The sequence below is a fragment of the Bombus fervidus genome, chromosome 1, assembly GCF_041682495.2.
Source record: "Bombus fervidus isolate BK054 chromosome 1, iyBomFerv1, whole genome shotgun sequence".
NCBI lineage: Eukaryota > Metazoa > Arthropoda > Insecta > Hymenoptera > Apidae > Bombus > Bombus fervidus.
This window is the reverse complement of record NC_091517.1, coordinates 5,693,144-5,717,195: the sequence shown is the minus strand read 5'-3', so window position 1 is coordinate 5,717,195 and position 24,052 is coordinate 5,693,144. Positions and strand designations below refer to the sequence as shown.

The 24,052-nt window shown below is 39.9% G+C and overlaps 1 protein-coding gene across 5 annotated transcripts; it reads right to left on the bottom strand.

Annotated features, from left to right (window-relative positions):
- Window positions 1-48: 48 nt before the first annotated feature.
- LOC139993655 (uncharacterized) lies at window positions 49-24,032 on the bottom strand. 5 transcript variants are annotated; one of them, XM_072015787.1, is made up of 11 exons: window positions 23,746-24,032; window positions 23,319-23,636; window positions 7,777-8,192; window positions 6,740-7,211; window positions 5,819-6,371; window positions 5,206-5,555; window positions 4,826-5,034; window positions 3,970-4,107; window positions 3,442-3,741; window positions 2,714-2,872; window positions 49-2,342 (listed from the first exon to the last, which is right to left on the bottom strand). In XM_072015787.1, exons 2-11 carry the CDS (start codon window positions 23,449-23,451, stop codon window positions 2,217-2,219), a joined length of 2,856 nt encoding a protein of 951 aa, XP_071871888.1. In that variant the 5' UTR covers window positions 23,452-23,636; window positions 23,746-24,032; the 3' UTR covers window positions 49-2,216. The 5 variants fall into 5 exon arrangements, with proteins under 5 accessions (XP_071871888.1, XP_071871804.1, XP_071871972.1 ...); XM_072015703.1 differs by having other exon boundaries at window positions 4,805-5,034; window positions 5,212-5,555; XM_072015871.1 differs by having other exon boundaries at window positions 4,805-5,034; window positions 5,206-5,522; window positions 23,746-24,031.
- Window positions 24,033-24,052: the final 20 nt, after the last annotated feature.

Below are 24,052 nucleotides of genomic sequence, written 5' to 3'. Positions count from 1 at the left end.
AGAAGTATCTCAATGCTAGTTTCGAACAATACTGGACGTAAATTAAATAATCATAATAGAAATAATAATATTTATTAATACTTATATAATAATAATTATATAATAATAATATTATATTAAAACTAAAATACAATAACATTAGCAATAAAATAGTATTAGTTATAATTAATAGATTACCACGAGAAGTACTATTATTCCCGAGTATTGTCAAGATATAGCGAAAATAGTATACATTATCGATACAAAAAAGAAAAGGTACCAGATAATCAAATGTTTAAGACTGTTTACGTCTCGTGCAACCTAATTAATATTTGCTATATACAAGTTGTCCTATTCGTCCGCACGATATACTGTAAAATGATAAAGAATGTTGAAAATACAATTACTTGCGCGTGAATACTATTTACACTTTGTGAATTTGCTGGAAATATACCTGTATTCGAAGGAAAATATCACAACTTAAATGTACGTTTCGAAACGTGTTTTTCATTGTGTTTATTTCAACTCTTATATTATTGTTTTACTTGTGTGAAAAGAAATGAATAAGTAATGTAATTGAATTGCAAAGTGTCCTAGTATGTATATATCCCAATATTCAAATAACATCTCAATAAAACCGTGATAAGATCTCGAGAATTTTAAACGGTTTTTAGATTTTAAAATCGATTTAGATTTCGAAAGATTGATTTGTTTAACGGCAAAATATGATAAGTTAAGATTTATAAGAACATTATATCGATTGTGCAGTTTAGTCAGAAACCAATTGGTGTTTCTAAAAGAGTATATATCCGTTTCGCGCAGTACAATTCGGTTTGATACCAGCAGATCTTTCTATTTGCATAACCTGCATTTAAGTTTTTCGTTAAATTATGTATAAGCGCCTCGATGATGACTCGGATTGTTCCTTTATTGATAAATCGAATCGCGAACAGATTCGTACGCTGTTATACATGTGTCGCTCAAGTAATCATATAACCTACCACCATAGAATTGCACGAAACCCCATTATCTTTGTCTGTATATGCACTGCCTTTTTGGCGTTTGTCAATATATTAATTTTCCTAAGAAATTGAAAGTAATGAAACCTTTGATATATAAAAAAATTTGATATATAAAATGAATCATATCGAATTTAAAATAAAAAAGAATGTCAACGATTGAAATCAGAAAATAAATAGAAGAAGGGGATTTTCTGTATACAAAAAACACCGCGAGGAATTGTGCATATGTGTATCGTGTATTCTCACTTTACTATGACAGTGCTCGTCCCATGAATGAACCAAGGTGCAATAAGCGAAATCTTGTGCGCGGAGGAATGAGTAAAATTGTTATTATATCACAGATTTCCCAAAGCGCGTACCGATAGGCGTCTATTATTTAAAAGAAAAGAACAAACAAAAAATTTCTTTTTGCATTCCCCTTTTCTCAGAAATGCCTCAGTCGAAACGCAACGATTGGAAATAAGAACAATTACCTCAAGACACGATATGTTCACCAAAATATGTATCGTTATCTCGGTGTAACGAAAATTTGAGAAATACCTGACACAGGTCTCGTGCAAATGTCAGATACTTCTACGTAATTGTTTACCCTCTAAGTCGGAAAGCAACGTAACTTGCCGTGTATCGCTAAAAGAAAAGAAAAAAGAACGTTCTAAAAAGGACCGCGTAATCCCATCTCGCGGTAAGGAAATCTTGTCGACGAGAAGAAATGGTTATCATTCCTGAAACGTTCGATCCGAGTCTTTGGGTATAATTTTCCTTTTTCTTCACTACTTTATCTTTCGTATTTTTTTGTAACCTAAATATTATAGTCTACACATATACATATATTATATCTACCTATATATGGTTGATGAAACCTTACGCGTCAGTTATCGTGTACTCAATAAGGCAATACTGTGTATGCAAATGTACTTCCTTTTTTTTTATGCGTATGCTCTGGGATTCACGGGTCAGTACAAATCTCGTGGACAATTATGAGATTCACGTGGATTCTCGCAGTTAATCTGATCGTCATCGGCTCTCGACGCCGTCGTGTATCACCGCTTAAGGGGGCCATCTACAGGTACTTTTCGCGCGACGTTTATTTCAAGATGCGTTTGATGGCCTTCCAGTTGAGTAGCTAAAAAATTGTAGTCAGCCTCCCTCCTCGTTCTTCTTTTCTTCGTTTCTTCTTTCCTCTTCTTTGTCATCTCGCTGTCTTTGTAGTCATCATCACAAGCTGGAAGCTCGACTCAGGTGCAACAATGTCGTGGCACGTTGAAGAGGTGCTTCGAGGCTTTTTGAGGCTGATTTTACGCAGCTGTCCACACTCCGCGAATCTCGTTGCAATAGGCCACCCTGAAGAGTTACATGACGAAGAACAATTTCATGTTCTTGCTTCCAATATTCTTTTTGTTCGAATATTGGATTTCTTTTTCCTCGTCTCTCTTCACGTACCCTACACATCATCTTTTTATATTTATCTATACATAGTTTACTGTTTTGATCAGGATTACATTTATTCCCACCCTTCCCTGCCTATCTATCTAACTTTGCAATTTCAAACATTATTTCTTTTTTTATCTACCAAGGAACGGAGAAACACACGGTACAAAGTTAAACAATTACCGATCACGTTCTCGTTACCTCTTCTCATTGTTTCTTTTTCTATTATTTATATGACATTTTAAACAGTTATACTGTACTTTAATTGGAGTCTATCTGCGCACCTGGAGCAACATGTTGGCAAAATTGCTGTTTGTAAATTTAAAATGCCGCTTATCATAGAACTTCAACAAAGCCGGGCTGTATGGGTGTTTATCTTTCAGATGTAGGTAATGGACCTCCGGCTCCTGCGTCGTGTGACCGCATTCTTCGCATACGTATACCTGAATGAAACGAACAGAAATAAAGGCATTAATTAATATCCATTTAATCTTACAATCTTATATTCAGAAATTGGTTTTGATAAATATTGTCGATATAATATAATTTAATCCGGGCATATGAAAATTTTATATGCAAGTATGTAAATTGTTTTCATACTTTTATTACCAGATTTTTCGAAATTTGTCGCAATGATAGTAAACGATCAGTTAGAACACTTAAAATATATCGTCGCCTTCTTATGTGTTTCTGGTTATTCTCTTTGATAAAAGCTCAAGCTATATAAATTGTAAAACTTTCAAAACTGTTGAAGTAATTATTTCTAGGAAAACTCTACGTCTTTTCTTTTGTATACCCGTTACCGAAATATCGCCGTTACGAAGAAAATAGAATATAGCAAAGCAAAACTAAAATCAAACAAAAGAAAGGTCTATATTATTGTGCCTATGAATATGAATGTTGTTTTGAGTTTTTTATAATTATGTCAAGTGACTTACTATTATACAAGATCGTCGTGACTCAGAAAAAGATAGAAGATATTGTTGCATGTTGATTGAATTTTGAACTTTACCTTTGTGCGACGTTCCTTATATGCGTATTGATGTTGAACACCGTGGACCTTAAGACAGTGACTTTCCAGAGAGCACCTTTGCGTGAAGCTCTTTTCGCAGAGATTACACTTGTACGGACGAACACCGGTGTGTGTCCTGGTGTGCCTCTTCAAATCGAACGTGTCATTGAAACCCTTGCCACAGAATGTGCATAAATAACGTTTTACGTCGCTGTGGCATTTCATGTGGCGATTCAACAGTCTTTGCAAGCTGAAATTCTTGGTGCACACGCGACACGTAAAACGATTCGGATCGTCATCCTGAAAATCAACGAATTTTCTTCATTTATTAAAAATATTCTTCGTGTCCTTGGGCATGTTGCGAAGCATATATCAATCACATGAAATATGTAACAACGACAAAACTGGAACGGTAATCAGAAACTGGGATCTAGGTGTGTAAAGCACTAAATCTACAGCCTGAGAAATGCAAATCTTAATAAAATATGCGATATATGGTGAAGAAAAACATCAAAGAATGACGTTTACCTTGCCAGGCGGAGGTCGAGCTGCTCTCTCTTCCTCGCGAGTAGCCGCAGCCTGTCTCTGACCCTCGATCGCCAGAGGATTTTTAATTCCGTGGCCGCCGTTTACAAACTCCAATTGGCAGTCACCAGGAAGTCCAAGCTGTAACAAAATCACGATTAGTTTTATCTATTAACCCATCTAATCTATTATTTTGTAACTCAATCGGTAACGGATGAAGCACTCTATTTGATTGGCATTGCATAATTGTGCTATCACGCAAACTTTTATGCGTTTGAATTGAACGAAGCCAAATATTCTACAAACAAGTATCGTTTGGAAGCTTTTAATCATTTATATGGCAGTGTTTAAGCATTTTTGGGACATACAGGCGTAGATCTGTTCCTCGCTAGTTTTCATAGAATAGCGTCCTGCGTTTATTATAAAAAGTTATATCTTTTCAAGCCACAAAAATTGTATCGTGACAAAGAATTCAATTAATTGTGAAACTAATGAGATGATACATTTAATGTAAATACATGTGGTTGACTTCAAGAATGAGAAGAAGGAAGGAAGCAAGGAGGAGGAGTGGAAGGAAGGGAGTAGCAAAAAGGGGAAGAAAGAAGGAAATAAGAAAACTGAAATATAAGAAGAGATAAAGGAGACTAAGGAGAGAAAGGAGAAGAAGGAGAGAAAGGAGAGAAAGGAGAGGAAGGAGAGAAAGGAGAGAAAGGAGAGAAAGGAGAGAAGAAGACGCGGGCTTTCGAATCCAGCAACAATGCCATACAGATACTCTTAGCCGTATTCAAGTTCGTAAACAAGAAATATGCTTTTGCCTGGATCAATTTCGGGTGCTTACCCTTTGCTGCAGTACACCGACCCGTTGCGTCAGTGGTGGTTCTCCGACAGGGCCAGTCGGTTGCACGGTATTTACTGACGCAGAGGACACCGTAGCCGTCGGGCTTGGTGCGTGTTCCATCAAAGCACAGGATGGCGATGTGCTAGTCGAGGCGGCGTCCAAAGAACAACTAGCTGCTCCTGGGCTTGGTAAGCTTCCACCAACGCTGCTACCAGAATCTAATTCCAAACCTAACAACAATAGTATCAAACGCTTAACTTTATCCTTGAATACATTACAGTAAAGCTATGATTACGGTAGATGTAGGTTTTTTATTTTATCGTTAGATATTTTGAGTGTAGGATATTTGTACAAGCTGTTTTACGAAGAATGAAAGGGAAAACGGCGATATAAACACTAACCGCTACCGGTAAAACTTAATCCTGGACTCAATAATCCTTGGTGTTGCTGTTGATGAGGAGAGGTCGTCGTGGCTTGCTGCTGCTGCTGCGGCGGCGGTTGCTGCTGCTGATGCTGCTGATGCTGCTGATGTTGGTGCTGGTGCTGGTGTTGGTGTTGTTGGTGTTGTTGCAACTGCACCTGTATCTGTAGCTGTTGCAACTGCGGTTCCGATTGGTGTTGGTGGTTCTGATTAATGTGAAGCGCGAGCTCCGGGCGTTCTTTGGAAATGGGCTGATAACTTGACTCTGTTGTAGCGTAGGTCAGCCCTAATTTCGAACTGAAATGTTGAGGAACTGCTGTGTAGCTGCTCCTGAACAGAGATGATTGTTTGTTTATATTATTTTACGACGGTCGACGAACAACTTTCGTGTGCATCTCATTTGGTTTCTCGGAATCCTTTTTAATAATGCGAATTTTACACCTTTCTCTTACGATTCAATGTTCAGTTCAAAGAGCAGTCTCGATTTCCAATGTAACGGAACACGTGACGTTCACAAACGTTCGAGAGGCGTATCGCGTGCGAACATCGAAAGCAGCTCGATTCCGAGTAAAGGATTGTTCACGAGTACTTACCTCGACGCGTCGAAGCCTCTGGTTAAGGCCATGCTGTGCTCTGGGAAAGGATCGACGCTCGGTTCTACGGGAGTGGTCATTTGCCCGCCGTCCTGGCCCTGGATTCCACTTCCAGCCGAAGCTGGCGAGTGCAAAGATTCTTCCAGAAGATCGTTGCTACCATCCTCAGCTGGCAGCCTTGGTAGGAACAGATCGGCAGCATCGCTCAGACTCTCAAGTAGAGCGGTATGATCCGAGGCTGAGTTGAAGGACAAGGTAGCGGTTAATTGAAGAGGATCTACAACGGCGCCCGTCACCATGTCTACCATCATTCCTGTGTCGGTCATATCATAGGTGCCATAATGTCCCGATAGCAAATCGTTTGTTTGTATCCTGTATGGGGACAGATCTTCCTCCTCTTTCAGTGTCAAACCATAAGATGCGCACACATTCTGTAGAAGAGAGTATTGCTTGCCCTCTTGAGCATTATATTGAGAATGCTGTGAGTTCATTTCTTGCTGTCCTGCGTCGCAATCCATTCCTACCGCCGGTGATGGCGTTAAATATCCGTTTCCTGAGACAATCATTTTATTCGTATATTAGTAATTGACTTATAGTATAGTATAGCATATTTATAGATTAGTAATACACTGCAAATATCTGTGTATTCATAATTTTATAGATACGACTAAAGAAATTATACCTAAGCGAAGATTTATATCATCTACTAGTTATTATACATAAGGAACGAATATTTCGTTTTGGATATTTTATATATTATACAGTGACTAGAAAAAAATTTGTATATATCCTTATTTTTTATTAATGTATCATGTTTTTGAAGTCATATGAAAATATTACTAATTAATCAGTATGTAAATATATAATAAATACAATAACACTTATCCAGATATCTTTTGTAGCCATTATTAGCTATCATACCTTGAGTACTGTTGTACTGATTTGCGAAATTTGCCAGATTGTTCCCGCCCTTGAGGGACTCGTAGAAGGGAGGTAAAGAGCCAGTGGGTGGCGAACTCGGCCCGTAATTTCCGCGGCCGTTTCCACCGGGATTCATTCCACCTCCTGCACCTCCACCTACAGCTCCACCGCCTCCACTACCACCTGTGACTGCCCCGCCTCCGCAGTAGCTACCACTTCCGCCTGAATTCGAAGAAGAGGAACTACCAGAGTTGCTAGACCCGTTGCTAGAACCGGAACTCCCGCTGCTACCAGAAGTTGAAGATCTTCCGTGACCTGCTGCTGCGTGAACTACCTGAGGACCAGATAATCTCATAGCCAGAAGAGGCCTGGCAATTGAATTACCGATCAAGCGCGATACTTTTGCACCTTCGCGACCTCGCTCGTCGTCCTCTTCCTTTCTTTTCGGCACAGCATAATCGATTGGCTGTTCCTGTAAAAAATAAGTCTTTTGTGTTAGCTGTCACGATAGATTTTCGCAGGTAGTTGCACCAAAATTCATTAGTATATGTATGCGTGAGATAGACAGGAACATTTCCCATTCTCGCTTCTATGAATAACAAACAAGTAGATATTTAAAGATACATATAGCCAACACCTTCTACATCATTTTAGTTATTTTCGGTCGAGTTATGACATTTTTTTTTGTATTTTTTTGTATTTTTTTGTATTTTTTTGTATTTTTTTGTATTTTTTTGTATTTTTTTGTATTTTTTTGTATTTTTTTGTGAATATGGAAAGCTCGTTATAGATGTGTGAAGCGCCTTAACTTTCTTGGTATCACTGAAAATTGAATATTTCAGAGATATGACATAGTTTACACTATTACACACATAACACCATAGAAATGAAATCGTTGAAATTGAGAAATCTTAAAATAAAGAGTAAAGAGGAGCGTATTTGTTAACATAGATTATAGTAAGGTAGCATGACAGAAATTCAAGCGATCATTCAAGCAGTTCATAACCAACAGTCCCAGTGATACGTGATGAAGATACCTGTTCCGGTTCGTGAACTTGTGGCACCTCAATCGTATCCTCCCTCCTAGACGTTGACTGACCTTGTGAAGGCACCCTCTGAATGACCGACACTCTAGTCGGTGGTTCAACTCTTGGCGTTTTTGGAGGAGTGTCGGGTCTGGGCAACACCAGCTTCTCCGATTTCGAGAGAAATTGAGTAGCATCGCTAGAGGAGGGAACGATCGGTGGGCTATATTCTTTACGTTCCGCCCTAGTCAATACGTGTCCTCTGCTCCCATATGGTACGTCTCCGCCGAGAATACTCGAAATGAATCGACGCGGCGGTGTATCGGTTGGAGTACTCGATTGCCATTGTGGCGGCGGAGAAGAAGCTGGACTGCTGCTGCGTAATGATTCCGGAGTCGTTGCTCGATCATCGTCTGTTTTCTCGCGATCTGTATCGTTCAATTGAATATTCTTACGTTTACATAATATTCCCGTACCGAGAATACTTTGTTGCGACCGTGTTATGTTTGGATTATTGGATTATTCTTCGAGTATTTGGAGTATGTTAATTAACAATTACAAGGATAGTAGTATGATATGAAGCTTTAGTTCTAAGAGCCGATTTTTCTTGTTTTAAACATTCTTAACAAATTCATTCGTAGTAAGTCGATCGTCGTTGGGAGAGAAGACTGCTCGATGATTAAAATTCACAAATTTAGTTTGGCTCAGTTGGCGACAAAATTTTAATGCTTGATGCGTCTGGAATAAGTAATGAGCATACGGTTATAATATGGGCTCTTGTCGTGGAGCCAGGATGGTTGAATTTACGAGCAACCTTGAGGGGGTTCGTAGGTACCGTATGCTATACTCTCTTTCCGCGCGTCCTTCACGCACCGCCTCGTAATTCGTCCTCGAGCAGCAACGTTGTTTCGCACACGATTTAACCCAAGCTACCATTAAAACTCATTCGAAAAACCGCTTCTCTCATGAACAGTGACGGGCATTAGATCCTATTAACCGTTTAACACGTTGTGTCTGTTCCGTGAGACGGCGTGCATTGCCGGTGGGTCACACGAGTCTGTAGCAGCGTGCATCCACGGTGGATTACACTTGTATTTTATAAAATAGGTAGTACAAAATAGGTTTCTTATTTTATCTCAACATTATAAACAGACATTTAATAGTAAAAATATAACAATTCAATATTATAAACTTAACAATTATTTTCTTTTTTAAGGCAATTTTTTAAGACATGTTAGACTGAGTGCCAGCTAGACCTTACAACGATCACACTATTTTCATCGTGCATGTTCCTCGAGGCGCGCCGTCGTTCTCCGACGAACATGCGTGACTATCTTTTTTCCTGTACGGAATTGAAAAATTTTTTGATTCGCGCTATGAACGTTTCTTATAGAAAAATGTTCACAGAATTGCGGGCGATGGTCAGAATTCGCGTCAGACCTCTACTTTTTGAGAAAAATCGAAAAGAATACTCCAAAGATAGGGCGAAAGTTGGTCCCGTCAACTTTATTTACCATTTACAGATATATGCAAATTGATATTGCCAAACTATTGTATATCAATGTATTAGTTGAAGTCCATAGAATTCATTGAACCCAACAGGAATCGTATAGCTTTTGTAATTTTGCTACAAATTGAAGTCAAAGTTGAAAAATTGTGATCGTGTTGAACAGTCTAATCTGACGCTGCGCCGCCCCACGAAGCAGATCGTGCATTCGGGCGCTGCCTTACAGAGAAAACCCTGGATATCGGTCACGGCGTGAACGTGTAAGTTGCCTCATAAAAGATACAAAGAAAGAATGAACTGTACGAAAACTTGTACGAGAAAAGATTGGAAAAATTCAATGGTTGAAGAGAAATGTACGAAGAGAGAAGCACGCTACAACGTATTTGCAATACGACTTTCGTATCACTTACAAAGTTTACATAGCAATTGGTAAGACTACGATAGACGTTGAAAGTCGATCGATTCGAAATCTACTGGCTTACGCTATTTCTATCAATGACTACAATCTATTTCGTCTTACGGTTATGTTTTCCACATACGCTACCTTGTTCAAGCTCGCGTTACAGCTACACGCGTTACCCGATCGAACGACGCTCTTGAATATAAAATAACGATAACCTTGCGAGTACAAGTAAAGCGAGCAAGCTACGCGATTGCAACGGCGTGCAACTTTCCATCGTTCGACAATGATATTTACGGCGGACAAACGCGAACAGGAGGAGCGCACTTCAAGGACAGTCTGAGAGGCAATTACACGTAGTCTCGGATCGCTTGATCGGTCGGGCCGGGGCTGAGGCATCTGGCCGTAGAGTCGCATTCGTAATTTCTCTCTATTACCGGGATCCGCTTGGCTCTGCGTTCTCTTGACTTTGACACCGACTGTGTTTCGCGAATGGAGCACGAGGACATCGTGTCGGCCGACGAAGCCATTCGAGCGGAAACCAGGAAACCAGTCGCGAGGACACGCTACTTTTTGCGAGCACGTGCGCGCCGTCTATATGGGGCCAGCGACGAGGAAAGCCTTTTCCGCTCTGCGTTTTTTTTTAACTTTGATCGCGCTTTCGACTATCGATTCGAACACGGAAAAAATTTCTTCTCGCTTACGACTGACAATCGTAGTGATGTGAGTCAGTCTACCGCTATTTTTCAAAAAACGATCTATGCGTACGTACTTTGCCTTTATTATAATACAAATCTCGTTGTATCTTTTCATATCGTAGAAATGTAACACGGCGGAGAACAAAGTTAGAAGTTAATTAAATACGAAATGAAATGGACGATTTAAAAACTGAAATACCACGACCGAATCGAAATGCTCGAAGAGCTATCTACATATCTCGTAATAGGTGAGGATTTCTCGGGAAAAAAGAAAACTCGGGAAAGGAACTCTCGTTTCTCGGTTAACCACCAAAGAATATCAAGGTAATAAATACTAATAGACTGCTATCAATCAGAACCGATCTTTGATATTTCCATACAGTACATGGCACCTGTCATCATCATTAGGATTTCGAACGTCCTTCGTTCCAGCGCTACCAGCAGCGATCGTGACAGCTCCGTCCCTCGGGCGAAACGCGTTTCTACGAGCGGAGATTTCATGGTTCTATAGAGACGGTGGGTCAAACGTTTAGAGAATGCTTCTAACGACGCGTCTTTACGCAAGCGGTTGCGTCACACCTCCAAGTCGAAGGTAACAACGGGTCCGCGGTAGAGAGGAACCAAAATGGCGGGTTCTGTTCGCGGTTGAGCAACCTTCAAACAGAATCGGCCCGTGTACGTGAGATCCTCCGACCAAATCCCTCGAACAGGTCCGGGGCCGTGCTATAAATACCTGCGCGAGCTTCGTGACCGGCGTACCGATCTTTTTCTTCCAGTCGCGTCTTCCCTCCTCCAAGGAATTTTCTATCCTTCTCATTCCCTCCTTCTACTCTTCCGTCTGGACAGAGAAGAAGAAAGGGAGGCCACGAGAGAGCGAGAAGAAGAAACAAGAACCGGTACTTCGAGTCTGCTTCGGCAGGAACGAGTAGCTCCCTGCCGAGAGACTAGCGATGCCCATTCGATTCTCCGCGTTGCGAGTTTTCGAGCAATTTAGCTGTACCGAGGATCCAGTCTCGAGTCTTTATCGAGAGTCCAGGATCGAAGAGAGAGAGAGAGAGAGAGAGAGAGAGAGAGAGAAGGAGAAAAAGAGAGAATGAGGGGGGAGACCTGACCGGTTGGGAGTCTTGAAAGACCGAACGGTCTCTCGGTGAACGAGAAAGATCTGATAGCTGTTCAAGCCTTGACCGTACGCAACACCCTCGTAACGTTCGTTCTATATTAAACTAACGTTCTCTATATGTCTCTCTACCATGTAAGTATGATAAAGTCACACAAATCTATGCAAGTATCTAATTTTAAACGATCGAAATCTAACGCGAAACTCGTGTCATGCTCGTTCTATCACAAAGAGATTATTTCGTCGTGTAGTTTGTACAAGGTAGTGTTGTGGTACGTGTTAAATAATATACTAGTAAACGGTGTAACAGGTTACAACATTGAAACGAGTACTTTTCAAGTTTTATCACAGTTAGAAAAGATCCTTTGGGTTTTATAGATTCTATCATTCCCGTGAGAAATAAATCACATTTATAATCGCGAAGATTAAAACCGACCTAATTATCATTGATTCGTCTTTCCTCCCTTTTAATCTCCCAATTATAGGAAACTTCTGGGCTAAATTTCACGAAAGTATTGGATTACGACCGATGTCGCTGCTGTCATCAGAGATGGCTGTGTCACGAAGAAGACGGAGCGACAGTCAACGAGGAGCAAGTGCATCGTAGAAGAGTTGAAATCAATGTCAGAAGATCGCGTGACATTGAGTATGCGTCATTGTAAACGGCATCGCGCGCGGACCCGCGCGGTTTACGATATCGTCGCTTAATCTCCTACTATAAATTCCGATTCCCGTCCCGCTGGTGATTTTGTCGCGTAGTTGACGGGTTTTCCTCGTTACAGAAGCCAAAAGATACAACAGAGATACTATGATAATAATGCTTTAGCTTGAGCCAGCGCACCGCATAGACAGTTCCATTTTAAATGAGGCTCCGCGAACTCGATCGCTATAAAGATATGGTCCAAGGCGAGCGAGAACGTTCGACCGAGCCTCACGGTGCTCAACGTTAAAAAGTAACGGGTTGAAGAGTCTCCGATGACGAACGCAATGACGTCGCGTTTGCTTTTTTCCTCCGGTCGTTTATCTATCACCATTTAATGACTCGCATTTTAGTTCTTCGGTTCGCGCTGTCGTAGCGAAAAGTACAACGTCTTGAGCGTTAGTAGTTGCGTCGTATCTTTAAACCGTAGCCTACGTTTGAAATACGACGAAACAGGAATGTATAGTTTCTCTTAAAAAACGACGAAAGTGTAAAGCTATTTCATCTTTTTCCGATTCAAAGGCTTGAGGCAACGAAGAGATGGCTCCAACGTTTCAATAACATTTATCGTAGACGAACAGAAGTAAATAGAATTCATGATTGTGCAAATGTTACTACTAATATTGAACAATTTATATCAAATTGGAATACCAAGAAGGAAAATTACTAGAAGATGAAGTTATATTCCTGCAGCAATATCGTCAACAATATCTATATATCACATTATTATTGATTCTAGCATTACGAGGATTGTATAGAAAAATTCTACAACATCTATGTATATATATATAAGATCTGAAGAGAAACAGAACGACTGTTCTTCGTCGAAACCCTATAGGAATCATACGTACACGAAGTTCATGATCAGAAAGAAAAAGAAGCAGATTGGGTATTCTGGCGAGAGAAGCTTCTGTCTTGTCAGCCATTGGCCTGGCGGCAGCTTCGTGGCTGGTTGTTGTCTGCTCGATCGAACACCTCGACTTAGTCGACCTACTTACGCTCCGACCACTCCCTTAAATCCTTTTTTTTCTCCAGTTTTTCCTTTCCTTTCCTTTTGGCTACCCGCGGTGTTACGAACCTTCACCGCTTACACGCCATCGTTTATCGTTTATTTGCGTTCACGCGGATACACAAACGGCCCAAACAATGCGCCAATTTTGTCTTTCTCTGTCTGATCTCTCGCTTCGGTACTTTCCAACCATTCCAACCAACTGGTGCATTTGTGTCTTGAAAGCGTACCATTAAAGATTTGTAATCGATTCACAGTGCAAATTTTGCATTACTCCGAGGCTCGTTCGGGATGACTGCTAGATTCGCTTTATCGGTCGCGAATCTGACTATTGCGATGAACCAGAAGTAATTACATTGGAAGAAACCATTGTCCTACTACGTCGAGCCGATCTATTTTTACATCCGAAACTAAGTTTTAGTTTCTCTGCACTGCTACAAAATTTGTAGCGTGTTTTAGAATTTTAATTGAGAGAAGGAGAGCGTCCAATGAAATCACTTTATTCCTTCCTTCGGCGAAAATAATTTTCGCGCTTATGATTTTGATGCTCGCTCCTGAGTGATTTGGTCAAAATTAAATCCATTCAGCGAAAAATAACATGTACATCATGGTGTGGCTATTTTAACTTGTAAATAGCAACGTTTGTAATATGTATGTATATATATGTCAAGCTTTGTCCAATCGAACGACAGAGAATTTGATCAAAGGTACCACAAATAACAATAATTGCTCACTTCAGATAACTATAACTAGGACAATCACAATTACATAAATTCGTGGAATGTATAAATAATCCAGGTCATGCTTATGGGGGATTAAAATGGGGAAAAAAATCAAATGGAAGAATCAGATCCAAACGCAAAGCGCAATCTCGACAGTAAACTCATGCTCAACATACGTACACGAGGAATAAGGTGTGACTACTGCAAAGAATGCGCATCACCAATAATAATGTGATCGAGACTGTTCCGATACGACATTTGCATCGAATCAATCTCAGTTGGTCATCACGATGATCAGGGATAAAGCGTGTATCGTCCTTAACCCTTTGCGGATGGGTCCGCTCGACGAGCGAGCGTCACTATGGACGAGAGGTACTGGCGCACGCAGTTGAAAAAATATATATGTTGAACGATTGCGTTATTCATTGTTGAAACTTGTATTATTTTCTTTAAAATTTATTTCATTACTGTCACTATTTCTATTGTGTATTCTTGTTGAACGGAGTTCGTTTTCACTGTCTGAAGCATTGTCGTCGTGTTCTATCCTGTCAGGTTCAAAATAATATTTGTCATCACTACTATCATTATCGAACATGTGCTTTTTGGATTTTTTAGGCATCGTGTATAAGGTATTATAAAAAATATATAAAATATATAAAAAGCTTGCTGATTCGTCTGGTAATGCCATTGAAAGACTGAAATTCGTCCTGACTCGACCATCATCCTACATCCCGAGTTTACGTTAAACGGAAGATAAGATTTCTAAAGATCTATAGTTTTCTTTCATCAAAAAGTTATTACTGTTTAGTTTACTATACCCATGCGTAAATACGTATAAGATTATCGCTCAGAAAAATAGAAGTACGCCAGACACCTCAAAATAAGTACTCGGAACTGTGAACAGATATGGGCGGCTATATGCCGACACTCATCCGCAAAGGATTAATTATTATTATAATTAAGAGTTTTTGAAAGTTTTTCTGGCGCATCGTTTAAAGTTAAACGATGTTACGCATTAAAATCACATTAACTGGCTTTGGAAAGTATCTGCACTTAAAATATATAAGAAAAATATGTAAAACGTTCTAATATTCTTAATCTGGTGGCCGGGAAACGAAACTGGACTCCCAATTAGTTAAGGTGAACCTGTAAAAAAACAAAAAAGCGGCAACTCGAAGATGGAGCTTCTTGTTTAAGAATTCTTCTCGAGAAGTGCTCGCGTTGTCTGACAATTGTTCAAAGAACGTGTCGGTGATAGATCAGCTAAACAAATAAAAGTAGATAGATAAGCAAATTTTATATGCAGTATATCCGACGCTTGGAGAGTCTGAAAAAAAGTGTTGATTATTTATTAACATCTTATATATGTATATATCGTGGAATTGTGGAAATGTCAGCCAAGTCACGTTGACAGCTTCGAGATTGCGAGCAGCGTCTAGAATTTCCAGAAACTCATACAATTCAAATAAGTCCAATATACTATGTATAAGTCATGGTATTTTATTGTCACGCTTGTTCCCTCCATCGTATAATTTTACAAGTTTGGATCTCGATTAATCCATATGTGTTCCTAATAACTATTAGGAAGATCGATAATTTACTGTAATTCTTATGGTGTATATATATAATATTCGAAACTCGAATTATATGGGAGAAAATTTTATGAAATAATTATCAATTTTCCAAAGTTGAACGTTTCGAAGTTTCGAAAAGTTACGAAATCTCTTTGAAACGAACTGCATCGTTATATTTACAAACGTTGAACTACGAAAAAGAAAATACCACTGAATAATGTTAAAGTTCCAGAGTTGAACATTTTGAAAACAAAATCAATGATGGTGGCCCTTATTTTTCAACGAACGGAGCGCTTTATTGAACGTGCCTGTATTTCGATATTATGTGTCTAATCCCCCGCAAAGAATCGGTTCCGTTGGCTTAAGCGAAGTAACTGACAAGGCGTGAAAAGAAGAGTCTAGAGAGGAGAGTCGGTGTGACAGAGGAGGCTAGCTGCACCGTATCTGCGTAGCATTTGCGTAGCGGTACTGTGCGTGGGTCGAAGCATCGCGAACAGCAAGGTGACACTGTACACGCAGCTACACGGTTACCTTACGTAATGGAACCGTGCACGCTGTCCCTCCTCCTGTTGTCCGTTAATTCTTCTCCGACCGTGGCCTCTCTCCTTCTAACGCGACTCTTCTCTCGCGAACAACGTCTTTCTAGAGACGCGCAACGGAAGATCAAGGCAGACTATCTTTCGTGGTTGGTCTCGTCGCTCGGTGAAAAGTTGCGACGAGAGATGCAACTACTACTGGATGCACAGACAATTCTTTCGACAAAGCACCGAGGTTTCGCTATGCGTTGCGCTGTCGATGAGACCGGTGAAGTAGAAATAATCTCGATGAAAAATTTGTATCGTTCGCTCGGCACATTTGACGTGGCATGGCAATCTTACCGCAACTGTCATACGTCACGTGCGAACTGACAAAATGATAAATACGAAATATAAACATCAAATAAAAGTTTGATCTAGAGTCGTACTAAGTGCTAACGCCCGACGAAGGTTACAATGAATGTGATGTTTATATAGACGCCAGAAACTTCATAGTTCCTTTATTGTTCAATTAAGTTATGCTTGTAATTCTACTACAGTAATTTAAGTAATAAAATAATGAGAGTAAAACTTTGTTTATATGAACTTGTAAGACGAGCAGTTTATATCGATGGAGCTTATAACGTAGGGTCTAACCTAGTCTCTCCAATACCTATAATTTTTCGTACAGTTGCTAGAAACTTATGTTGAGGTAAGTGGATTCAAGAGCGAACGCGTTTAATCGGTTATACTAAAAACTCATTCAAGTAAGTGATGTTCACATAACGAAATTTCATTATATTACGAAACGAAATCTTAGCTAATGCACGGTTAAACGAACTCCTGACCATTGAATCGTTGTTTGAACGTAAACTCTTATTATCTTCAAGGAGGGAAATTGGTGAACCTCTATTATCTACATACGCTGTTTATTCCAACGGGTTCAGATAGGTAAAAAACTCTACTCAATGTTATAGGCAGAACAGTGGAATTTTTAGCACAATATTTAGCACAATAATGCACTCTGTGTGCATTGAAAAAATAAAAAGATTTGATACCGTAAATCACAATTACAGGTACAAACAGTCTAAAGAGTTTTTCCTATCTACCGTGTTTCCTCTTTTTTTTTTTTTTTTTTGAGTCATTTTCCATTGCTTAGAGCGTGATGAGCGTGGCGAACACAGAACGATGGAGAACGAGTAGAACGTGTTTTCGAGACCTACGCTGAGCCTTGACATTCGTTGCACATACGGAAACGTAATCAGCGCGTTCCACCTCTCGTTGCATTCTGCAGGAAACGCGCAGGAAAAACCGGTACCGATACTGGCACACGATTAAACGAACGCGGACGGTAGTTCCAACACCAACGCGGAAAATTTTCCCCCCTTTTTCCTTGCCGTCACTATTTAGCGATAATTATGGCAAAATCGTGGCCAATGAAGTCACGCTGCGACTTCGCGTCTTTCGTATCGAATCTAATATTTTCGCATAAAATATTTGGCGAACACATTGACGATTCAAAATATTTTTTTATAGATTTTTTTTATAATTTCGAAACTTATTCTTGGTTGAAACATCTTTGTCGGGCGCTCTAGGAGGATCTGGACAATCGATTATTCGAATATCTTGCGAGAAAATTTGAAAAGATTCGGAAAGATTTGAAAGATCTGAAATCGCTCTAAATCTATTCAAGAGATGCATATAACACGGCGATTAAGCGATAAATCTCGTGATCAGATTCACTTAGATTTCTAATTTAGATTAACCGCAATTGAAGTTGCAACGATGATTAATGATATCTGCTTCAGCTTTTCCGTTGCGAATGGCTACTTAAAAGTTTGTAGAGCGGCAGAAAAACTTTGAAAACCATGAATATTAGCTGTTGCATTTTCATTCATGTCGTTTCATGTTTATCAGCTCGAATATTAGCTAAAATAATGATCTTTGAATAAGACGTTACGTATGCTGGTGTGCTCACGATGTCGGCAGATCGCGACCAAGTCGACGCGCCGCGGCTTCCTAATTACAGTGTTCGCCGAGCGTAATAACACGCGTCGCGAATGCAAGCCAATTCCTCTGACTCGTGGAGCTTTTTTCAATTGTGGATGGAAATGAACGGAGAAAAAAGAGAGATTCACGCTCGCCATTTTTTTTACCGATACACCTGCTTGTTTTTTGCGGTTTCTCATCGTTTTGTATCTTGCTTCAAAGAGACTGCAAGTGTTATATTAGCAGCGAACAATCGTTCCGATTCAAATTGACTGTATCATTGATTCGTAACAGTTTTAGTTTTTTAAAAAGAGAAGATATCGAACAGCCATACAAAATAACAAAAAAGAAGAAGAAAAAGAAAAAGGGGATGAAGAAGATATTCGTTTAATACGAAAAAAAAAAAAGAAATAAAGTGGAAACAGAATTGCGCGTAGATCGAAAACAAACGAAAGTGTTGGAGAAACTGGCTGGTTACAGGTGCAACGGTGCATCTGCCTTGAGAAAAAAATAAACCTCCAAGGAAGTTAAACATTATCTAAATGGTTGGAGAATGATCGCGAACTCGAAGAGAAAATCAGAGGAGGTGGTAACGCGCGTTCTTGCAAGGACTCGGTGGCGGTCGCAACAGATTTATCGAGCTGAGCGTTTTCTGCACTTGGCCCCTTTGCTTCGAAAGAATTTCGGTCACGGCCCTCTTGCGCCATTAGCCTCCGCGGCACGGTAGTCGTTAATACGGCTGTTTCTGTGCGGCGACCGTAGCTAAGTGTGCGTGCAACGTCTGTGAACAGGTGAATCGCGCGTGTGTGCAGCAACCAGACGACGTAGCCAAGTTCTGTCTTCTACCTGCTTACACTGCTTTCGACCACGAGCTGAACCTGTTTTCCGCGCGACCACAGGTCCACGCTGTGTCGTTTCAAAGCCAACCCGATGTTCCTTATCGCGACACTTACCTCCGTCGTTAAATCATCCCCTCTTAAAATATCATTTAGCTGTCCTTCGATGATTTTTGTTCGTTATTCGGCTACCCGGTTTCGATTAATTAAAATATACGTACGCGATAACGCTTCAGTTCTTTACGAGATATTTTAGGTTTTTCATCGAAATAAACGAACGAAATGGACGCGTACACTGTATGAGTGGTAGTATTTCGAGTAATTAGAAGAGGCGAAGAGCTGATAGATTTCTCGCCCGGTTGTCATTGACATCGCTAGAGGAAACCCGTACCTTTGATACCCACATACCAGTACACGCACACGCGCGTGCCTCGAAATGCACGCACGATGAACACCGCGAGCGGTGCATTGTAATTCGTCACAATGACTGCACATCCTGGTGTACTAGTCTTTGGCACAGGTGCGCGATTACCCTACGTGTCAACGACAGCCGAACGTCGCCTCTGACTGGTGCGTTCGTCTAGTCGCACACCACTCTGCATACGCTAGCTTTGGAAAGCGACACGATTTTAAATGGTATATTTCGCGAATCTCGTTCAGTTTGGTGAAACAAAATTCATACGTTTCGTCGAAATTGTTCTCTCTTCGGATAGTTCTAACCGGATCGGTTCTAACCTTCGGATAGTTGGTTAAATCATACCGATATATCTTTCGATTTACAATTCTACTTTAAGGGCAACGTTTTGTTATGCTTGTCGCCAGTATTCGTATTCATCGCGTCGAATTTAACACATTCCACGCACACAGTAATAGTACGGCAACTTGTGACGCGGTTTGCGGCTAACATCTAAATAGGATGCGTGTTCTAAACTGAATAAAACAATCGGTAGTAATACCTATCTAACGTATTGACTCGAGATTTTTCGAACTAACACAAAACAAACTAAATTAGCCTAATACCGTAGAACTCTGTTTATGTATATACATACGTTGATTATTTCAAGGAAATAGTAACCGATCTGGTACTCGTATGGTTTGATTTTACTGGTTGAATCTATTTACCTGAACCTGAACAACTCCTATTATATGAATAAAACGTCATAACGAGTAAGGAGAATGAATGAAATCCAATGATATAAACTATTTGTCTTACAATCAGTTCATATAAAGCAACATTCATTGTAGTTTTGAGAAAAGAGCAAGAGATTTTCTTCATTGAATATAAAAAAAGTTGCCAAAGCGTTGCTAAAAAATGAAGAAATTATCGAACTCGGTTCAATTTTAAATATGCAACTGCTCATTTATAAGCTGTATTCTTCGCGAGTGCTATTTCGCTTATAGTCTATCTAGATTCCCCAACCGACGATAAATCTTAGCGCAAGCAGCAAAACGTTCGATAAGAATTCTGATTCAAGGAATGTGAGAGTTTAATTTTTCCCGGTCGCTTTTCTATTTACGACTTCAAACTGGCCACGTCCTTCTATCACTCCCTCTCCATCGACCCGGCACGAGATTCTAACACCGGTGCGCGGAGCTCGCCTTGGCCGTCGTGGAATTACAGACATTGACGATCGACTCGTGAGCGTTCCTGTGCTTCGACGTTGCGCAATTCGCACGAGAACCGTGCGAAACTTGAAAATTCTTATTGTAACGCGTTGCGTAATATCGTGTAACGCCTGCGTGACCAAATTGAACCGTAATAAGTGAAATGTACGTAAAAAAGAGCTACGTTCTCAATGAATGCTTCCTTCGTGCTTGAACCTGTGCCTTTTTTTTTTTTGCAGCCAATTACGCAAATTTCATTCGATATCTTTCGTCTATTCGCGTGTAACAGCTGAGAAGAAACAGAGACCAACGTCATTTTAAATTATATTTAATAAAATTATTTGAAATTTTATTTGGATCATTTCCTTTGATATTACTTACGAATTAAAAAAATTTTGTATATCGATATAGAATGAATATTATTCGATCAATGACATGACTATGATATGTCATCGTACGCATGTTAAGTATACGGTTAAATTATGCTACGACGAAGCGCGTGAAAAGTAGTGACGTCCCGCGTATGCGGGCATCGAAGTCTCCGGCTCGAACGTGGAAGTGGTTCGTCGAGCATAGAAATCTCTGCGCGATGCGTAAATATGAATATACGCCTAGAAAAACTCTGCACGCGTTTTGCATACGCGTCGAGTGCTTTCATCGTCACGTCAACGCGTCAGACTATTCCAGCACAGATTGTCGTTCTGATAAATCATTGAATCTCATCTAACGGGTAGACGCAATAAATCTACTAGGTACGACGACTTTAGCCGTATTAATATTCAATGGTCTCTTTATCTTTAGCTATTAACGGTACATTGATGCCAACTCGAAGGTGTAACGATTGCTCCGCATTATCAAGGATAAATCTTTGAGTCAACGTTTTACGATCCATATACAGTGCATTAAAATGAATTTTTTACGGCACAATTGAATTAAAGTTGAAAGAGAAAATCGATGTGTCACTATCGAACTCTTACTGACCGGCGCCGAATTAAGTCAAATTTTAGATTAATTGAATGCGCGTCCGCGTCTCTACATCGGTCGATGTTATCTCGTCGATTTTTCGCGTTATTTCGCGAAATTAATGCCTTTGTCAAATGTACGGTAAATAAATTTACAATTGCACGAAGGACAGCACTCATTGCTAATAAACGTCGAATAATTTCGTCTGATTTATCGCGTAATAATCGAGAAACGCAAGTAAGCGTTTCTGTTGACAGCGAGTTCCTAGGACCTTACGAACCCTTTCGGTTATCGAAGGATAGTTGCGCTTATTTTGTTCCTTTGAGGATGGAAAATTTACGCGTTCTGAGTTTCGTACGTTTAATTGATATACGAACTGATTAATGAGTAACGTCGTCGGAAAGTAAATTTGCACCTGCGGCGCGTGATAATCGATACGAGGCCATCGACATCCAGCTCTCGAAACGACCGACCGTGTCCGTGATGCGAGAGAAAAAAGAAGGAGTGACGAAAAAGAGGAACCGGTTGGAGTCATTTTTCTAAACCAGTTTAGGACCAACTTCGTCGGTCTGTCTACTCACTATACCGTTGTAAAAGAACCACGTCAGGCTATCATCTCGCGCTATGCCACCGAATAGGCGCCCCAGGCTAAAAAGCCAATTAACCTGTCTTCCAATCAATTACATAACTGGAAATCAATATCTTGAAATATTTAAAACACGAAATTTTATATATATAATACGTAAAAATTACGAACATGACACGTGTACATTATTGATTTGTTTTGTTTGAAATAATGCTTGAGCGATTTAATAACACTCGTTTAGTACATGTGCAGTTTTGCCGTGAAAATTTAAATTAAATAAGAAAATAAAGTTCGTTGAAATGATATTGCGTACAGTGCGCGATAAATGTACATGTCGTCGTTTACGTATTACACCGTTCTTCGGTGATAACCGTTACAAAGAGTATGTTGTTGTTTGACAAGCGTTAAAACACGGATAAGATCGCTACGAAATCCATAATAATTAATCGGATCTTAGCTTCAGTTTCTTTTTTAAACTAATGGATTATTTTTTATGATTACTATTGGTTTGATCATAAGATATACGACAATCATATATTACTGAAAGAAAATGTTGTTCATTACATTTCGTACATAAATCGAATCAAGCTGAATAACTTTTAGATAAGGAAAGACAAATTGATAATTATTTTTCATATGAACCTGTAAACAGTTTGTAAACAGTAAACCAAAGAGGTGTTAGTTTTCGAACATTGATAGAGACGACCAACGGTGAAACAATAACGCGTTATACGAAACGCGAGATAATGATAGCGTTGCAAATCAAATTTGCAAACGTACTCCTAAATTGCAACGGCACCTGTGCGTCCGACTCGTTTGCACCTGCGGGGTTGCCCTAAAATATTCTCGGGCACGCATTTCTTTTTTTCCCCGAGAGAGCCGAGTGTAAAAAAGTAGTCTAACCAAGTCGAAGAAAACCGAGAATTTTAATGAACTACCGAAACCGGCTTCGCAATCTTCTCGGCGGATCGACATTCATCACGACAGGGAGAAATTGTTATAATGTCTCGCGAGGTCATCGTCCAAATTTGCATCGCGATCTCTATTACGAAAACATCGATCTGTCACAAAACTTAACAACTCAGAATGCATAGAAGATATATAGATACTTTATGAAATTTCGCAGCTGTAATGTATTAAAAAGATATATTCGTGATAAAAATATTTTGGCACTCGTTTCTATTTTCAAAATTTGTATCTTTCATTATTAACTCAACGAATTTTGTATATGAAATTTGCTAAAACGATTTTAATTTAGTTTCCCAGCTGAAACGAAAACTGTACATTTCTCGGCAACAAGAGCAGTTAATTAAAATAAAGGAACTTTACTTACACTGATGTTTATTCACAATGAGACTGAGAGGTTCGGCACCATTAGTCGATGAATTCTTTCCAGCGTGGTGTGCCTCTAATAGCCTCAATTGTTGTTGATGTAATCGATTCTTGATTAGGAAGATTTTCGGCATTCTGCTGAACCTTAGCGCATGTTAACGTGACACTTCACCCTAAGGCTTTAGGCACCATTCCCATGGTCGGCCGCAGTTGCGTTCGTCAGAGATATCAACCACACTCGTAATCACTTCTGGTATCTCTCCAAGTGTCTTCTCGTCTCTTAGGACGTGATTCTAGTGACGATCGGTAATCACTGATTCTGTTGAAAAAAACCGCAATATACAGCGGAGTGTTACACTTGGTTACAAAACGAAATTTCAAGTTTGCAGTGGTGTCAATGTTCCTAGTTGCGAGCTAGACGTACTTACACTTCTGATTAAAATCCACTTTGAGAAAAAGAAATATCTTGAATATTAACCAGCGAATTTTCGGATCACTTCGGTTCCCACGATAGTCACTATTAACAACGATACACGCCAATCGCGAAGTCCAGGAATAGATTAGCCTCTCTGTTCTCGGTTAGTCCAAGGTAACTCTTCGTCTTTCTTTGTCACGGATTTACAGTTATCTTCGACACAGTGTGCAGATTGAGCGAGTACACTTGAACGGTCTAACTCTACTGATCAACTGAAACTTCGTTGCCTCTTCGCTCGGTCGGGGCCTTGTCCCCACCAC

What these genes read in the sequence shown, in the direction of transcription:
- LOC139993655 (XM_072015616.1), bottom strand. Translation starts at nt 23,451, where the DNA reads ATGCCGAAAATCTTCCTAATCAAGAATCGATTACATCAACAACAATTG. An exon ending in TCAGTACAACAGTACTCAAG is followed by an intron (nt 6,372 to 6,739) that starts GTATGATAGCTA and finishes TGATTGTCTCAG; the next exon opens with GAAACGGATATTTAACGCCA. An exon ending in TTGCCAACATGTTGCTCCAG is followed by an intron (nt 2,343 to 2,713) that starts GTGCGCAGATAG and finishes GTAACTCTTCAG; the next exon opens with GGTGGCCTATTGCAACGAGA.